General features: G+C 34.9%; 1 protein-coding gene across 2 annotated transcripts in view; it reads left to right on the plus strand.

Annotated features, from left to right (window-relative positions):
* LOC136038269 (insulin-like peptide receptor) overlaps positions 1 to 17,869 on the plus strand; it is a 258,331-nt gene that overhangs the window by 97,971 nt on the left and 142,491 nt on the right. For both annotated transcript variants that reach the window (XM_065721386.1, XM_065721387.1), the window contains exons 4-5: positions 3,850 to 3,999; positions 4,340 to 4,471. In XM_065721386.1, the coding sequence (XP_065577458.1) occupies positions 3,850 to 3,999; positions 4,340 to 4,471 (282 nt within the window). The remainder of the gene's footprint in view (positions 1 to 3,849; positions 4,000 to 4,339; positions 4,472 to 17,869) is intronic.

Consider the following 17,869-nt stretch of genomic DNA (forward strand, 5'->3'; position numbering starts at 1 on the left):
TTAATAACATTGAAATTTTTTAGATTTAATAATGTATCCTGGGATAGCGGCTACTTTCATATTATTGTTGTGTTATTGTACCTTTGCCGTCGTGTTTATCTTTGTATTTGTTATTGTATCTTTGTCTAGGCCTAGTTTTTTGAGCTTGTCTTCCCATGGGGCTATGTCAAATATATACATTTATATGTGAATAATAAAATGATTGAACTTGAACCAAGTGGGGTGTGTGAAGCGTGGTGGAAGTGTGCTAAGCGTGGCGGAAACTGGGCGGCATTTGTGTTGTTTTGAGATGTACACGAGGTAGTGAAAAATGAGCTCCCTCGGATGAATCACAATCATCCTACACGTTTAGCAAATAAATTCAGATGTTCTGAAACTCAGGTGTTTTCAGGTTAAATTACCGGTGTTTAGAAAGACATTATGCGACCTTTTAATCGAGGCGTGATCACGCGCCTGGGCGCATGGTGACACTGTACCATGTGTGGCGTGAAGTTTTCCATGCGTGGCACGAAAAGGCGTGACTTGGCAGAACAGTTCGTCTTAAGATGTAGAATAATATTAAGATTAACGTCTTAAGATTAAGATAGTAATGGGAATGACCCTTCGATTTTAACCTTTGAACATCGGAAAGGAAGTTTTAACCTCTGAAAGGGTGGATGACCCTTCGATTTTAGCCTCCGAACCTTGGAAATGAGGTTTTATCCTCCGAAAGGGAGGGGGTAATCCTTCGATTTTAACCTTTGAACCTCCGAAAGGAGGTTGTATCCTAGCGGGGTGACCCTTCGATTTTAACTTTCGAACCTCGGAAAGGAGGTTAAGGAGGTATTAACCCCAAAAGGGAGATGACCCTTCGATTTTAACCTTCCAGTTAAATTTAGGTACAACTAAGCTGGATTCACAATTGAATTAAAAAAAAGTCATTGCTGATATGATATATTGCTTGATTAATTATGCGTCCAAAATAGAAAATTATTTTTGAAGCTGTCGATTGGGTTAAGGATAAGATTCATTGTGCAATGGTTAAATCATGAGTTATTTTAGGGTATGTAAATTTGGGGTTATGTTTTTTTGCTGAAATACGAACAATTAAAAACTACTTTTGACCTTTGCTTCAAAAATGACACCATTTTTCAATTTCTATGGATCGATTCTAAGATTAGGTCAAATGAATTCTTTTGGTAATTTACCATCAAGAGTCAATTTTCTTTCGTGTGGGGAGGGGAATGATTTTCTAGGCATGAGACAATACTATTGGTGTTCAAGGATCTGGTCCTTTGGATTTTAGTTTTAAATTTCAAAAACGATTTCTTTTTGCTGGCTAGTCTTACTGCTTGCAGACAACTTAGCCTTTTCTGGTGTCAGGTTTTTAGGGATGGTAAATGGAACTTAAGCTAGAATATTCGAAAATCGCTGGAAATCGGAGTCGTTATAATGATAATGATGATTTATAATAATAACGATTTTTATAATAATAATTTAGTGCAAATCTAGACCGAGTCTTATAGTTTGTTAAATTTTTCCTTTACCTCTCTTGATCTTTCCGTACTAGTAAATGAATTAATTTATATTCGACAACAGATATATCTGTCAAACATTATGTTCTAAATTATTAAATGATGCACCGTGAGCCTTGTCCTTTCTCCGTCTTATCCGCCTTTTCTTGTATATAATTCCATTTTCTCGTGTTTTTGTGTCATTTGATGATTTTTCTTTTCGTTTAGTGACTTTGCTTTTGTTTAACAATGGGTAAGAAATATTTTATTATTAATAATATCTATTTTCCAGTAATAGAGGATGAGGACTATATGGTCTTCCTGTACCAATAATGGATTTAACGTCAATCATTGGACTATTAAACGTCCATTTAATGGATTTAACGTCCATTATTGGGCGTATTAACGTCTATTATTTCTCGGTATTAGAGGATGAGGACTATATGGTCTTCCTGTCCCAATAATGGATTTAACGTCTATTATTGGACGCATTAAACGTCCATCTAATGTTCATTTAATGGATTTAACGTCCATTATTGGACGTATTAACGTCCATTATTTTCCAGTATTAGACAATGAGGACTATATGGTCCTCCTGTCCCAGTAATGTTTTTTTTATATTATTATCTATTTTACAACCAATTTTTATTTGGTGAATCAAAACATTTTCAAACGAATTAAATTTAAAACACTTAGGTTTTTTTCTTCTAATTACTTTATAAAACCTTAAAATTCTCAAAATAGATTTTTCCATTTTACTATCTATATTTTCGTAAACCACACCGGCATAATAAAAACAAATGAAAGGAATGAAGATCGAGAATGGGGTTTATTAAGACCAATGAAAATATTGGAACAACATAACGAATGTTTTGGCAGGACAACTACCTTCTTTCTTCAGAAAATTAGATAAGAAACTGTTATTAAACATGAGAAATTAGAAAAGAATGTAAAAAAAAATATTCATTGTTTATGCTGGCTTTCCGCATTGTTTGGTTTTACTTTTCTTTTCTTATTTTTCTTATAGCCCTGAAAACCGGGAGCGGTTGTCTTCCCAAAATATTCGCTTTGTTCTTCAAGCATTTTGTTGGCCTTTAATTTCATCTTAATAAATTAAAATCAAGCTTATTTTGAATTTTTTCCCTCTGCTTGGTAACGTTCTACCACAGAGAAAGAGAGAATATAAAATAAAGACATATAACACCAAACAGCTTAAGAAGCTGTAGTTGTAGTTGTAGAAGTTGTAGTTGTCTTTGGGGAATTTATAGATAGCTAAGCTTTGAATTTTTTTCTGGCGAAAAGTAATGTTCAATTTAGCTAACTATTTTCGCTCATTTATTTTCACAGTTTCCTGCAATGCTGACGAAAATTTGGTACTGTCCCAAAAACTTTGTAATTTTATAACAACCAAAGAAAAAATCTTAGAAAATTATATTACGGTAAACGTATTTCATACTAAGAAAGTGTTCAGTCAGTTTTGTATCATTCTTTGTTTTAGTTAATTGTATAGGAAGAAATTTGTTTGGAAAGTGCTTAAAATGTTCCTTTTGATAGGATTGTCATTAAAAAGATTATTTATCATCGTTCAGTAAACAAATAGAAATATTGATCGTAGACCAAGTCATATATTGAGAATTTTATGGTGGTATAATTACTATAAATAACTTTAGACTGTAAAAAAGCAAGTAGGCTACAATTGAAATTTTTTAGACCGAATCGAGTCATGAGTTGTTTCATTGAAAAAAAAAGAAGAATGAAGCATACACAAGAAAGTATAAGTATAAACAGGTCTGAACCTATTCGGTAATTTCAACAGTTTCAAAACAAACTATCTCACGTTATAATTATCTATTAGTTTTGAAATTTTATTAATAAAGTAGAGGGAGCAGTTAAAAATGAGAATAATTATTAAGTTACTAAATAATTACTAAAATGAGAGTAAACAAAAAATAATTTAATAATAACAATAAAATTAATAAACGGTAATTATGGTGTTAATAAATAAATATTTTACTAAAATTTGGCCCGAGAATTTTATGCAAGATATGGGGGGGGGGTGCAAATCAAGATTTTGCCCTAGGCAAAAGAGAGGCTAGAACCGTCACTTCTCCTGATTTGTTGTTTATTTTAACGAACGGCAGAATGAAGATAGAGAATACACTACCTTTCTAAAAGAGAGTGTACCGACTTATCATCAACTTTCTTTCTGGATTATAAATCTGCAGTACATGACTTTCCAGTGTTTTGTGGGGTTCCACAAGGCTTCGTTGACAGTCCCCTGCTTTTTCTATTGATTGTGAATGGCTACACCTAGATTAGGTACATCAAGTTTTGATTTGTTTTTCTTATTTTCTAGTTAAGAGAGATAGCAGATTACTTGCTGTTATACCGAGCCTTCAACTTGACAACATTAGCTGGCATGTTTCCAAATTTATCCGTGATACGAGGTCAAAATTTGTTTAGCAGTTACTCTCTGGTTATTTGGGAAATGCATGAAATGAAAGAGGTGAGTATTCTTATGATTCTTGTAACTGTTTCTGTTTCTGAATCTTTCGAATTTTTAGGTTCACTCGTTAAAAAAAGTTAAATGAAGGAATGAGACTGAGAAACTAAACAGTTGACGGTGAAAACTGAAACAAACAACAAAAAATTACAAAACAAAATTATAAACACAAATTCGAGAGAGAGAGAGAGAGAGAGAGAGAGAGAGAGAGAGAGAGAGAGAGAGAGAGAGAGAGAGAGAGAGAGAGAGAGAGAGAGAGAGAGAGAGGACGGAGCGTCTGTGTATATGTATCAGAGAGAAACAATTAGAAAATACCGCTGATGACATTTTGTCTTTTTTTTAGATTGGTCTACACAGTTTAAAGGATATTCTACGTGGATCAGTACGAATAGAGAAAAACGACAATCTTTGTTTTACTAACACGATTGACTGGGATCTAATTGCATCAGCTGGAAGAGGAGGTCATGTAATCAAGGTCAGTTTCCTGCCGCTCACTTCCCCATAAGTCCCTCTTCCAACTAATTGTATGTGGGATACTGTTTTTTATGGCAGTAAGATAATAAAATCAATAAATTTCTCTGGAACCGATTGGGGTCAGGGGGCATTTCATTTCCTCCAGAATCCCTCTAGATTCGATTTTTTTTTCATTACAACACCCTTGTTTTGCTATTTCCATTGATTAAATAAAAAAAAACAAGTTTTTTTTTAAATGAAAGTAAGGAGCGTCATTAAAACTTAAAACGAACAGAAATTACTCCGTATATGAAAGGGGCTTTTCCACCTCAACGCCCCGCTCTTTACGCTAAAGTTTGACTCTTTCTCTTAACTCTACATTTTAAAACAGTAAAAAACGTTAGCGTAAAGAGCGGGGCGTTGAGAAGGAAAAGCCCCTTTCATATACGGAGTAATTTCCGTTTGTTTTAAGTTTTAATGTCGCTCCTTACTTTCATTTAAAAAAACTTGTTTTTTTTATTTAATTTCTGAACGTTTTTGAATCAATGCATGTTTTGATTTTGGCTCTCCGCAGAGGAATAATTAAAACAAAATTTGTATATTTTTTTTGGCTAAATGGCTTTCTCATAATTTTTATCGAATGATTTTGAGAAAAAAAGAGCGGGGGAGGAAGCCTAGTTGCCCTCCGATTTTCGGTTAATTAAAAAGGCAACTAGAACTTTTAAGTTCTTACGAATCTTTTCTTAAGTAAAAGATATACCTAACTTTTAAATTAGCTTACGCAAAGAACTTTTGTATTCTCATGTTTTTATTACATATATGAGGGGGTTCGCCCCCTCGTCAGTACCTCGCTCTTTACATTAAAGCTTAAATTGTGTCCAAATTTCTTAAGAATGACCCCTGAATCACAAAAGCCGCAGAATAAATAGTTGAAATTACTAAAAATACTTTAGCGTAAAGAGCGAGGTATTAGGAGGAGGTGAGCCCCTCATATGGGTAATAATTTCTGTTCGTTTCAAGTTTTAATGCTGCTGCTTACTTCCAGCTGAAAAAAAAACTTTTTCATATTTATTTTTTCATTGTTTTTTTTTTAAGTTATGCTAGTAAATCCTGCGCTCCCTTCATGGAAATTTTCTTCCCCCATGACAAATTCCTCGATGGAAAGTTCCTCCAGCATATCCCCCTCTTCTCAACCCCTGCCTCCAACCAAAAAATCCTCCTGAAAACGCCTGTACACTTCCCAATAACCATTACTATATGTAAGCATTGGTCAAAGTTTTGAACTTGTAACCCCTCCCACGGGGACTGTGGGGAAGTAAGTCGTCCCCAAAGACATAGTTATAAGGTTTTTTGACTACGCTGAATAAAATGGCTATCTCAGAATTTTGATCCGTTGACTTTGGGAAAATAATTAGCGTGGGAGGGGGCCTAGGTGCCCTCCAATGTTCTTGGTCACTTAAAAAGGGCACTAGAACTTTTCATTTCCGTTAGAATGAGCCCTCTTGCAACATTCTAGGACAACTGGGTCGATACGATCACCCCTGGGAAAAAAAAAAAACAAACAAACAAATAAACACGCATCCGTGATCTGCCTTCTGGCAAAAAATATAAAATTCCACATTTTTGTAGATAGGAGCTTTAAAATTCTACAGTGGGATTCTCTGATACGCTGAATCTGATGGTGTGATTTTCGTTAAGATCCTATGACTTTTAGGGGGTGTTTCCCCCTATTTTCTAAAATAACGCAAATTTTCTCAGGCTCGTAACTTTTGATGGGTAAGACTAAACTTGATGAAACTTATAGATTTAAAATCAGCATTAAAATGCAATTCTTTTGATGTAGCAATTGGTTCCAAAATTCCATTTTTAGAGATTTGGTTACTATTGAGCCGGGTCGCTCCTTACTACAGTTCGTTACCACGAACTGTTTGAAAAATAATTGAAAAAAGCTGTCCCACCTTGATCTTAAAGAATAAGTTTTGTCCCCCCCCCCACTATTCTGTGGTTTGGTGCTATGAATAATTTTTTTTCAGATATCTAGAAATTTGATCAGAACCTGATTGAAGACAATATGGGCTAATATAATTATGGGATAATCTAACTTAACCAAGGATGTAAACTCACAACACTTACTAAAACACACAGAACTCACAAGGGATGTAACCTCACAACAAAGTTTCCAAAATGTAGAGAGAGGGCAAATCTGGTGTTCTATCGATTTTTCATTAAATAATACCAAAAACAGACACTTCCCATGAAAATACCCCAAAAATAATTTTTCTTTGGAAATGCCCCTCCCCCCAAAAAATCATATAATCTAGGGAGGGGGGTTTATAAGAGGGAAAAAATAGCCTGGATAACCACCAACATCGAAAATTCGTCGATTTCTTTGCGTAGATTTTCTTACCTGTTTAGGCCTTTCCGTACCTGGAAACAACAATTTTCAACAAAGAACAAAGAAACAACAAAGAACAAAGAAACAACAAAGATTGTTCTTTTGGTTGTTTTAAATTATGAAGCTTCTAGAGAATTAATACGTTTTCGTCAGTGTTGCCACGTTGAACCATGAAAATAACTAGGCAATACTAATCAGTTAAATTTGACACGCTTGTCCTTCGTAAAAACTCAAACACTAACAACCTTTTTATTTCCAAAAACAACTGCTCCTTCAAAGGAAATCTGCAAATTTTTAAGCTGCTTAAGTCTTTAGAAGACCAAAGAAACTTAAGTCTTATAAACTTCTTAAGTTACGTGCGTTTTTGTAATTTTGCGTACGCTTTTATGTATCTCGGTGACAAAACAGAAAATCCTTATGGCTGGAAGATTAATTATTCAAAGAGTAATCACAATTTAAAAATTACTGTCTCTATTCAGGATTGGATCAACCAAAAATATTTTAGCTGACGGATTTGCATTTCTGCCCTCCTTTAAGGGCAGAAATATATATATATATATATATATATATATATATATATATATATATATATATATATATATATATATATATATATATATATATATATATATATATAAATATTTTGCAAAAATATTTTGCATTTTTCTGGGGGGTAGGGGTGAAGATGGCTTCCCGTATTGTGTACACACATGGGGTAGATACTGTTTCGCTATCAGAAGTTCTTAAGCTTATTAATAAAGCATACATAAGACTTTTGTGTAGAACGAAATCTTTATTTCTAGGGGATTTAAGGGAATGTATTCAAGTACCAAGGTCATTGGCAATAAATCTGGTTGCATGCAGTAAATAAGTGGAAACTTCAGAAGCATATATATATATATATATATATATATATATATATATATATATATATATATATATATATATATATATATATATATATATATGGAAATTAGAAAATTGGTAATTCTGTCTTAATGAGAAGATCTTCATATGCAGTTTTGCTATTTTTTGTAGTATTTAGCGCCAAATCTACGATAAAAACGTGGGTAAAAAATCAGCAAAAAGAAACTAAAAATATTTAGCATCGAATAGCTTAAAAAACTGTAGCTTTCCTTTGAAATTGAAATATAATAAACTCTAATAATAAACTCTAAATATAATAAACTCTAAATATAGTAAAAATAAACTCTACCTACTCTAACTCTTCTTTCAAAAGGAAAAAAAAAATCGAGGAAAAGAAAAAAAAGGGGTAGAGGACGTAGTTTGGCAAGTAAGCCCTAATTTTTTTCACAGTTTGGCGATCAGGTTGGAACTTTCAAGATCTTTTGTTGAGGCGGGAATGGGAGGGGGTAATAAAATTTCTTATGTAAAATGGGACAATCTGTTTTATCTTTTCTCCTTTTTGGCTGTCGTCCAGCAGGGTCTTTAGCTAATCATAGATAATTTTTGAAATAACCACTACCTGTCCCAGCTCTTCGTTTAGATCTGACGTATTGCACACAGGGAGTTCTCCAGTTTCGGAACAATATAGTTGATTATCCCATTCGAAAAAGAAGGTACCGACCAGTTTCTGTAGCTCTAAAAATAAGTGCATACAATTAAAAAAAAAATAACACAAGTATTATATAAAAGACACAAACCGGGCAAACTTTCCCCGTCTTTGAAGTACCAAGGACTATTAAAATATAATCGGATTTTTTTTAAAGTCTTTGTAACAGGACAGGTATCAAACCTCTCACCCAGCCTTGCGGTTACAGGAATCGAACCCTGGGCCCATCTGTAATACAGACGAGGAAAATTCAAAGTAGGTCAGAAGCCAATGGACTCGAAGATACGTCTTTCTGCAAGCTATTTAAAGGAAGGAATACAGGACCAAACCAATAGAAACTTTTGAAAAAAGTTTCGTTGAAATTCGGAAAATTCGTGAAAAGTGTCACGTAACCAATGAAAAAAAACAAAAGAAAGATTATATTTTAATAGTCCTTGGTACTTTAAAAAGTCAGGGAACGTTTGCCTGGTTTATTTCTTTCTAGCCGTTTTCTCAGGTTGTTCAACTAATTTAATATATTTCATTATTTCAAAATTCCGTTCAGATACTTCCATGAAGGTTTAAGAGAAAAGGGAATTTTTATAATTTTGGAACAACCAAAATAAAAATTTTAGAAAATGGAGTTTTTCAGGTCGATGCTTAGAAAATCGTTGGTATGAATACACCTAAGACGGGTCAGGGGCCAAAAAATCTTTTAATTTTGCTTGTCTAGGTACTTCATCAAACACTTGATTCATATTACTGTGAAATTAGAGCAATAGCAGACTTTGGAAAACTTGATGTGATGTCTGCGGTAATCTTTCAGGTTGTCACGTCTTACACGCAGTCTGGCGGGAAGTACCATCTCCAGCACATGATCATGAGTTGCTCCGACATTATTGTTTTGTGTTAAATGAAATGTAATTAGGTGCTGTTTTAATTTTAATTAGGTGCTGTCCTCAAATTAGGCTAATGCACTATTTTTAGTTAAAGAAAGAAATAAATACAATTGTCCATGGGTTACTTTTTTTCTTTTATTCTTGTTACCCTGAATGTCCGAAGTCTGGTTAGTTGACATTCACCGGTGAATGATGGAAGTTCCTTTTTCTCTGCTTGGATTTAATTAGCTTTGCGAGTCAGCCTTTTCAGTCTTATCCAAGCTATGATAGAAAAAGTTAAAGTTAGACTAGCTTATGTTAGTTTAGGTTAGGTCAGGTTAGATTAGGTTAAATTTAATTCTGAATATCAGAAATGGATTAAAAACCTAAGCTAACTTAACCAAAACTTACCTCTTCTAACCTAACCTGTCATCGTCTGGGGCAAACGAAAGAAAGAGCATTCTGGAATGATGTGGAAGAAATCATGAAAAAGGATTTTGAAGAAATAGAAACTTCAATGAAGAGAGTAAAAGTACAGCTTTCTATAGACTGGGGTGTAGGAGTATCTGGCGCACCTGCGTTGGCCTGATGTGCCTTCGGACTGTGATAGTCTGGATACTTTGTGGAGTTGTACCTGGAAGCCCATCCCTTGCTCACACTCTGACCTTTGCGAAGTAGCTTAATCACAAGATGTCGTTATGTCCTTCGATAATATTGTAATATTTGATAGTTTAAACTGTTTTTTTTTTTGTCTTACCCTGTAATTTTTTTAATCTAATTTGCAATTCATTGAGTCTTTTCAAAATTAAGCTTAAGCTAGTATAACTTTGAAAAGAATATATCCCCCCTTGGGAATCATGCAATGCGATTTTATAGCTATTAAATATTTTCCCATGATAACTCGATGTTCAGTTCGACAATCAATTTGTTTCTTTTTTTATTGCTTAAAGTTTCTGCAAAAATCCCACTTTTTTTAACAACACGATTGCAGAAAGTTGGATTGTCAACTACAATCTAGACTTTGACATTTCCGGAAAATCTGAAAATCTTAGCTGAGAGATTACCCCCTCTGTGCTTCCTGCTTTACATTGTGGAGCGCCACTTGTTCTGCCATGCTTCTTAGCACCAAACTTGGTGCATGCTACCTGATGTAGGCGGCTTTTCATAGTTGTGACTGCTCGATCGTAACTTACTCCCGATCGTGAAGCTATAAGGATTACTTCCTGTGCCCAACTCCTTCTATCACAAGACGTTGTCACGTGCTTTGATAGTTGCGTGATTTGGATAATATCAAGCATTATTTGTATGCCTTGCCAAAAATCTGCTTTTATATCATGTCGTTGTAGAACTGCCCAATTTTCTCAGGTTAGGCAATTTATTGGCATGTCACCAAATGCGTAGTTCTTGGTTCATTCAAGGCTAAAAAAGGAGGCTACAGTAAATTAGGTCAATTTAGAAGAAAATAATTCAGGAAATTGCTGCGCAATTTGATGTTGGTAGACATTATATTTATTTCTCTTGTTCATTCATTGGACAAACTGACTAAACAGGAATTGAAGGAAAGCAAACGAAGGAAAAGGAGAATTTAAATAAGGAAAAGAAAAAAAAGTACTTGTGTGATAAACGCCCTACCGCTCAAGTTGACATTGACTGATTCCATTCATTCATTGACGCATTATATAGAATAGATAGAAATTTTTTGAACTGTTTTACTTTCGAGATAGAAATTTTATAGTTTGGGCTATATATTTGCACATTAGGGCAGTAGGGGTAAAGTATTTGGACAGTGTGAATTTAGAAAACAATTGTTACTATATAATATGTAGAATAATTTTACCTAACACATTAGGCATGCATACCCGCTATACTTTACCCCTAATGTGCAAATATATTCCAATGTTTGTTTCTAATGTATTATATTTTTATTTTACTTTAGTATATTTCACTAGGATTGAGTGTCATAGAAACATATTAGTAGAACATTAGGTAGGGCGTATATCATACAAGTATCGAAGAAAATGTATGAAAAACAAAACAAAAAAACAACAAATTGGTTGACTGAGACGAAAGAAAAGATTATTCATTTTTGACGGTTGCAGTCAGGCCTTAGCCTTAGGCAGGAATTGAAGGTTTTTCCATTATGAAAAAAAGGAATTTTTTCAGTTCTGGCCCGAATCTCATAGTCTTTTAGAGGAAAGGCCTTTTAAACCGGTTGTTGGTTTGATAAATATAGTTTATTCTGAAATTTTCAAGTTAATCAATGGTGACGGGGGTAGTCCACTCGCAAAGGGTCTTATAAAAAAAAATTAAGAAAAATATGACAGTTTAAAGTCATATATGAAACTGTCGTTGAATATAATCTCGATAAACTCATTCATAAAATAAGTAATTAGACAACTCAATTTTATCATGACCACGTGGGCTTGTAGAAGTTTGTCCAATAGTTTTCAACAATCTCTTCAGGGAAGGAGGGGGGGGGGGGGTTCGAAAGTTCAAAAAATATTCCGTCAGAAAAATATGTTATCTTGAATGCAACAGCTTTTTTCCTTTTACGATTGGCATCCTAGAAGGATTGCTGGCTGACGTCCCCTCGTCCTGCCCTGTCGATGCCCTAGAACCCTAGAACTAGGCTATGTATCATGGCGTATTCAGAGAAGACTGCTTCCAGCCAAACTTTCACTAGGGTAATTCACTAGGGCTAGGGTAAAGCTTTCACTAGGGGGTAAAGCTTTCACTAGGGTAAATCGACAAGCTTTCACTAGGGTAATTTTTTTCCGTTGCAAAAAACTTTTTTATTGAAATCCTTCAAGTTATTCTAGGCTCTAAGTACAGCTTCGCTAATGAATCGTCTGATTTTTAGGGAGGGGTAACTATGAAAACCTGTTTCAGACTACCGACTTTCACTTTTCCCAGGAGTCATTCGGACCGTATAGGAGGAGGAGGCGGTAAGCCTCACCGCGTACAAAATTGTGCTTACTCTTATTTCCAATCTTACCTTGTGTTTTCAGGGTGGAATTGCTAAAACATAGATTTTTACCCCAAGTGAGTTTAGATTTTGAGGGCCAAAATATGAAGGAAATCCTAATTCCGTCACGGTAAGATAAGAGTTTCAAGTAGGAATCTTAAAACTTACCAATTTTTGCAGGCTAGATAATTTGAAGTGCGTAGTTATAAGTTCATTCAAGGCTAAAACATGAACCTGAAGTAAATAATATACCAAGAACTAGTAAAGCTGCCACGCAGTTTATGCAATTGCGTATGTCGTGAATTCATTATTTTTTTGTTCAATCATTAAAAATTTACTTCTTGATGCGCGAATTTTCTAGTGGAGAGGGGAGAGAATGTTAGAAAAATATTTTTTTCTGATAAAATGAATAAGAACAAGAAATGCCCCGAAATCTGAAGATTCTATTTTCCTTTTCATTTTTTTCTATTTTCCTTGCGGTTGCACTCATGCCCTACCTCACTTTGAGGGAACTTTGACTGTACACAGATATAAATAATTGTAGATGGAATGTACGTTATGCCTATGTCCAAAATTTGGTTGTGGTTGGAGTTGACAAAGCACGGAAAAGCTTCGTTTTTAGGCCACCAGTTTTTGATTGTTTGCGGTAAATTTCTTAAGGCTAATCTTGATTAAAGATTCAGTAATTGCATCAAATCCTCCCCGAAAGCAGTTACTAAAACAGTTCTGCATTTTTTTTTCTATAGGAGGTCTTTCTGGCAAATCTTGATTTAAGATTAAAGGAATTGTATATGGTCCCTCCTAAATGCGGTTATTGTTTTGTTTTAAATAGATTTGTTTTTCAATTCCAATAGAAACTACATTAACTAATTGTGACGGAAAGAAGTTGACATGGAAAGAGGCAAAAATAAACGATACGAGGAAACGCTCGTATTCGTCTTGAAATATTAAGAATGAAGACGGATTCTTTTGCCTGACTAAACACGTGGAGTTGACAAAATTGGCACTTTTTTAGTTCCTGTTTTTCTCTCAGTCTGTTTCATTATGGCATTGTTTCAGGCTAGTATCGCGCGTGCTCGGTTTTCAAATTGCTGATTGGTTATGCCATCGTTAAGATCGAATACATCCTTGGGAAAGGGCCTTTCGCTTTGTTCCCCTCGTTACCAGATATTCTTAGATAATACTAGCTCAAATGAGGAAGTCACTGGCTTCGTTTTGGTTAATTTTAACTTCATTCTTTTGGAGGATAACATTTTGCTTAATTCTTTTCCCGGTTCTTACGTGTTATAGCGACCACACAAAAGAAGTAAAGTTCGATTCATCATAATGGAATATACCAACATTTTTAAAAAATGATTTAGTAACAAAATTGTGGAAACTACAACAGAGAATTATGGAAAGCAGGCCGCCCAGAACGCATTATACTAAATACCTAACCACCTTTATATATTAAGTATTTAATTAAATTATACCTGCAGAGATGTCGTTTATCTCGCTCAGACTAAGCTGATTATCTCCGAGTGGACACAGAAAACCGATTTCATTACAGATCACGAATAAAGCGTGGTCACTATAACACGTAATTACCCTTTGCTCGTTTAGGCTGTTGTTTTTTAAGTGATTGGGCTTATTTTTTTTTTTATAAATGGGAGCTAAATTCAATTTTTATCAGCCCAATTGGTAGAATCTAGCACAACATGGAAACTTTGGTTCCATCCAACTTTTTGGATTCAAACAGTGTTGCCAGATGGTTTAAAACTGCGTCACCATGAAAGTGAAAATGCGTCGAAAGAGCCATTTTTCTTGTGAAAATGTTCCGAATGAACGATTCTCCCCCCAAAAATGTGCCAATCTGAAAATTCAATGCACAGCAGCCTGAAAAAATTGCCCTTAAAAGTTTTCGCTTTCATTGCGCCGCCATAAAAGTGAAAATGCGTCGGAAGTGTCCTTTTTCTTGTGAAAATGTGCCGAACGAACGATTCTCCTCCCAAAAAAGTGTCAATCTGAAAAATTCAATGCGGAACAGCCTCAAAAAGGTGTCCAAATGCGCCCCATCTTGCAACAGTGACTTACACAGCTCGCTTCCAATCTGGACTCATGGTCTGTTGATCTATAGCCGTAAGGTGAGATGCAAAAACAAATTACCTTTAATACCCGTCGCTGATCGTAAATTTGCGCAAAATAAGGCTGTCCAGATCAGTCTAGTCTGGTGTGTGTGTGACTATGTCTGCGGTTCAGGCGCTTTTGGAGTTGGCAATTATGATTATTTTTAGCGTGTCTGATTCACAGACATTGTTTTTTGAAGGCAGTCATGCGGTTGAAGGCTATAGAATTTTGTGAAACAGCGACTCCAATTGGTGGCAGTAGTACCTGCGTCAATGTCGGAGCGATTCTAATGTAGGCATCGCTTATGAGGCTCCTAAATAATTTAATTTTGGTGGAACGTTAATTTAAAAGATTTGATTGGATAACTTCTTTGATGCATAAACTTCATTGATGCTTGTGCATTTAATTGATATATGGGATGTGGGATTGCTAACATTCAAAAATAATATACACCAGGAGGCGCGCACACAGCGTTATCTTAAGTGCGTGTTGTGGTTGACATCTGCTACGTTTGGGGGAATAAGTGGCACTTTGAGATGTACACTAGATGGTGAAGGTTGAGCAAGGCCTAGCTATACGATTGCGTGAACGCATTTAGAGAGGTTTCTTTAATTTTAGATTAGACAGAATGAGCACCCTAGTGTCCAGGATAGGATGTACCAATAGGTATGGGCTTAGGGCTGCACAGTGCCACGGGGTGTAATGAATTATCACTGAGTGATTTCTTAAAAAAAATTGGACTGACGTGATTTATTGTCAAAGTGCCAGTTCCACTCCGTTGCCGCACTGCCTATCCACAGAAAAATATTTTAAAACAACACAGAAATTCCGTGGCCACCTATAAACTGTCAGATGTACCGCAAGAGTGGTAGCTGAGAGTTCGGTATCACCTCTTTCTTTCATTTCTTTTGGCTCATTAGTTTTGTTCTGTTTAGTGCTCCCACTATCCCTGAATTTTCGGGGATTTCCCCGACACTCACAAAAACGGAGCGGCAAAAACACTTGGACCTAGAGGCGTCAAAGTTCTAAATCCGACCCTGCCTGTGTCACCGGCCAGATTTATATGCAGTAATGGAGTTGTTTAAAAGATGGGACACGGTGGAGAAAATTGGACAGTCGGAGTAATTCCTCATATAAGCTTTAATCTGCCAGCAATCCAAAAAAAATTCATTATTAAGCACCCGCGAAGGCGGAGCCAAGGTGGTTTATCCCATTCTTATTATGTCCTAAAATACTACAAAATGTTTCAGTGGAGAAGATTAGATCTTTTCGATACTGTATGTACATATATATAATATATGTTAAGGATGTTTCCGTGTGCATTGGTGATACTCAGGTGTATAAAAAGGAAGACCGAACTGGACCACCCTGAGGAACAGAGTGAAAATGAAAAATTGAAAAGGCAAATAACTGCAAAAAAATGAGACATTCGGACCAGTGCAGGGAAGAAACAGAAAAGAAAGAAAGACGAGGAAAAACTTGCGATATCGAAATGAAAACGACGAGAAAAAAGATACAGAACCAATGCTAAAAATGCTTTTTTTTTGGAAAGGAGTCACCTCTTGGCTCCATGGAATCTTAAGATTAATGTTCCCTTTTAAAATTTCCGTATGTTTTTTTTCTGATATCGTACCGTTTTACTGTGGTACGGGCGAGGAAAATTTTTGTATCACGCCATAGCGTGATATCAGTTTTATACTCGAATCATATCTCGAATCGGTATTTTACACCGATTTTACATTGATATTTTACACCATATTTTGAAGTTTGGTGCACATGGATGTTTAGATTATTTTTAGACATTCGGACCAGTGCAGGGAAGAAACAGAAAAGAAAGAAAGACGAGGAAAAACTTGCGATATCGAAATGAAAACGACGAGAAAAAAGATACAGAACCAATGCTAAAAATGCTTTTTTTTTTTTGGAAAGGAGTCACCTCTTGGCTCCATGGAATCTTAAGATTAATGTTCCCTTTTAAAATTTCCGTATGTTTTTTTTCTGATATCGTACCGTTTTACTGTGGTACGGGCGAGGAAAATTTTTGTATCACGCCATAGCGTGATATCAGTTTTATACTCGAATCATATATCGAATCGATATTTTACACCGATTTTACATCGATATTTTACACCATATTTTGAAGTTTGGTGCACATGGATGTTTAGATTAAAAATAAGTTGAAAGTCCGTAGTATTCTTTTTCCTAGCGTAGTGATTTATTGTTGTAATATTTTATATTTTCGTTTATTATGTTGAATAAAGTTAAAAGTAAAAAAAAAAATTCGAAAAGTACAATTTTCCTATTTTTAAGCATGTTTAGATCTTTCTCTTGGAGGCAATGTAAGTAATATCATAATTCTAACTCGGTAACTGGATAGAACTGAGACTAATGAATGGGATTAATGTCTGAGATTAAATGGGACTTAATGGGACTTAACCGAGACTTAATGGGACTAATGTCTGAGATTAAATGGGACTTAACTGAGACTTAATGGGATTAATGTCTTGTCCTTTTGGTGTAAGTTGCAGCTGCAGATTTGTCGTGAAATTGCTAATTTCACATGGAAAATCTACTTGGGTTTAAGTGGCTCTTCGAGATTGCGCTACGGTAGGTGGCATACTTCGCGCCACCTAGTGTGTTAAATTTTCGAAAAAAAGGCAAACCCTTAGTTTTTTGGGTAAAAGCAATTCGTAGTTTGACTCATTAATTCCTTTTCATCATACAGTGGGGGATTTCTGCTAATTTTCGACGTTTTGTTTTTCTTCAATAGGCATTAAAGTATTAGAGGAGCTTTTCTCTCTACCAAGCTGTTATAAAGGGGAGAGGGGCTTCAGACCTGTGTCCCTTTGATATTTTGGATTTTTATATATGTTTTTGTATTTGTTTTTTTTTTTTTTTTTTAGTTTGAAAATTTTAGGCAGCTCTCTCCCCTAAATGTCGAGCCTTTCAATTTTTTTTATTGTTTTCCTTTTCTCCAAGAAAAATTTTTTTTTTTTTGTATTTTATTCAGTTACTGGCCACGTTTTGTCAGATATATTTTAAGTTTCGAAAATTGAACGAAAAATAGGACTCTCGAATAAATCAGGGTTCATGTATATTCAGGCGCCAGATATATATTAGAACTTGGTATCTATATCTAAAAATCAAGAAAAGAAAGAAAGATTGCATCTTGAATCCATCGTAAAAACTTGCATTAGGAAACTTGTCTAAACAGCGTTTTTTTTTTTTTTTTTTTTTTAACATTGAAACAATAGATAAGCGAATACAAAAAGACTATAGTTTTATTGTTGTTGAACAGCGTTATCAGACAAGTAGACGCATCGTCAAAAAACAAAACAAAAAACAACTCATCTAGCAAAACTAAAATTCATCTTACCGCATTGAAATTGGGTCATGAAACTGATTCTTCTGAAGTCTATTACTTCTGGCATTAAATAAATAAAGAATTTGTCTCAGTAGCTGTCTCAGCTACTGAGGTAGGCTAAATTCAAGTCTTATTGCATAATAAATGGGACGTAAAAGTG

The sequence above is a fragment of the Artemia franciscana genome, chromosome 17, assembly GCF_032884065.1.
Source record: "Artemia franciscana chromosome 17, ASM3288406v1, whole genome shotgun sequence".
In the NCBI taxonomy this organism is placed as follows: Eukaryota; Metazoa; Arthropoda; class Branchiopoda; order Anostraca; family Artemiidae; genus Artemia; species Artemia franciscana.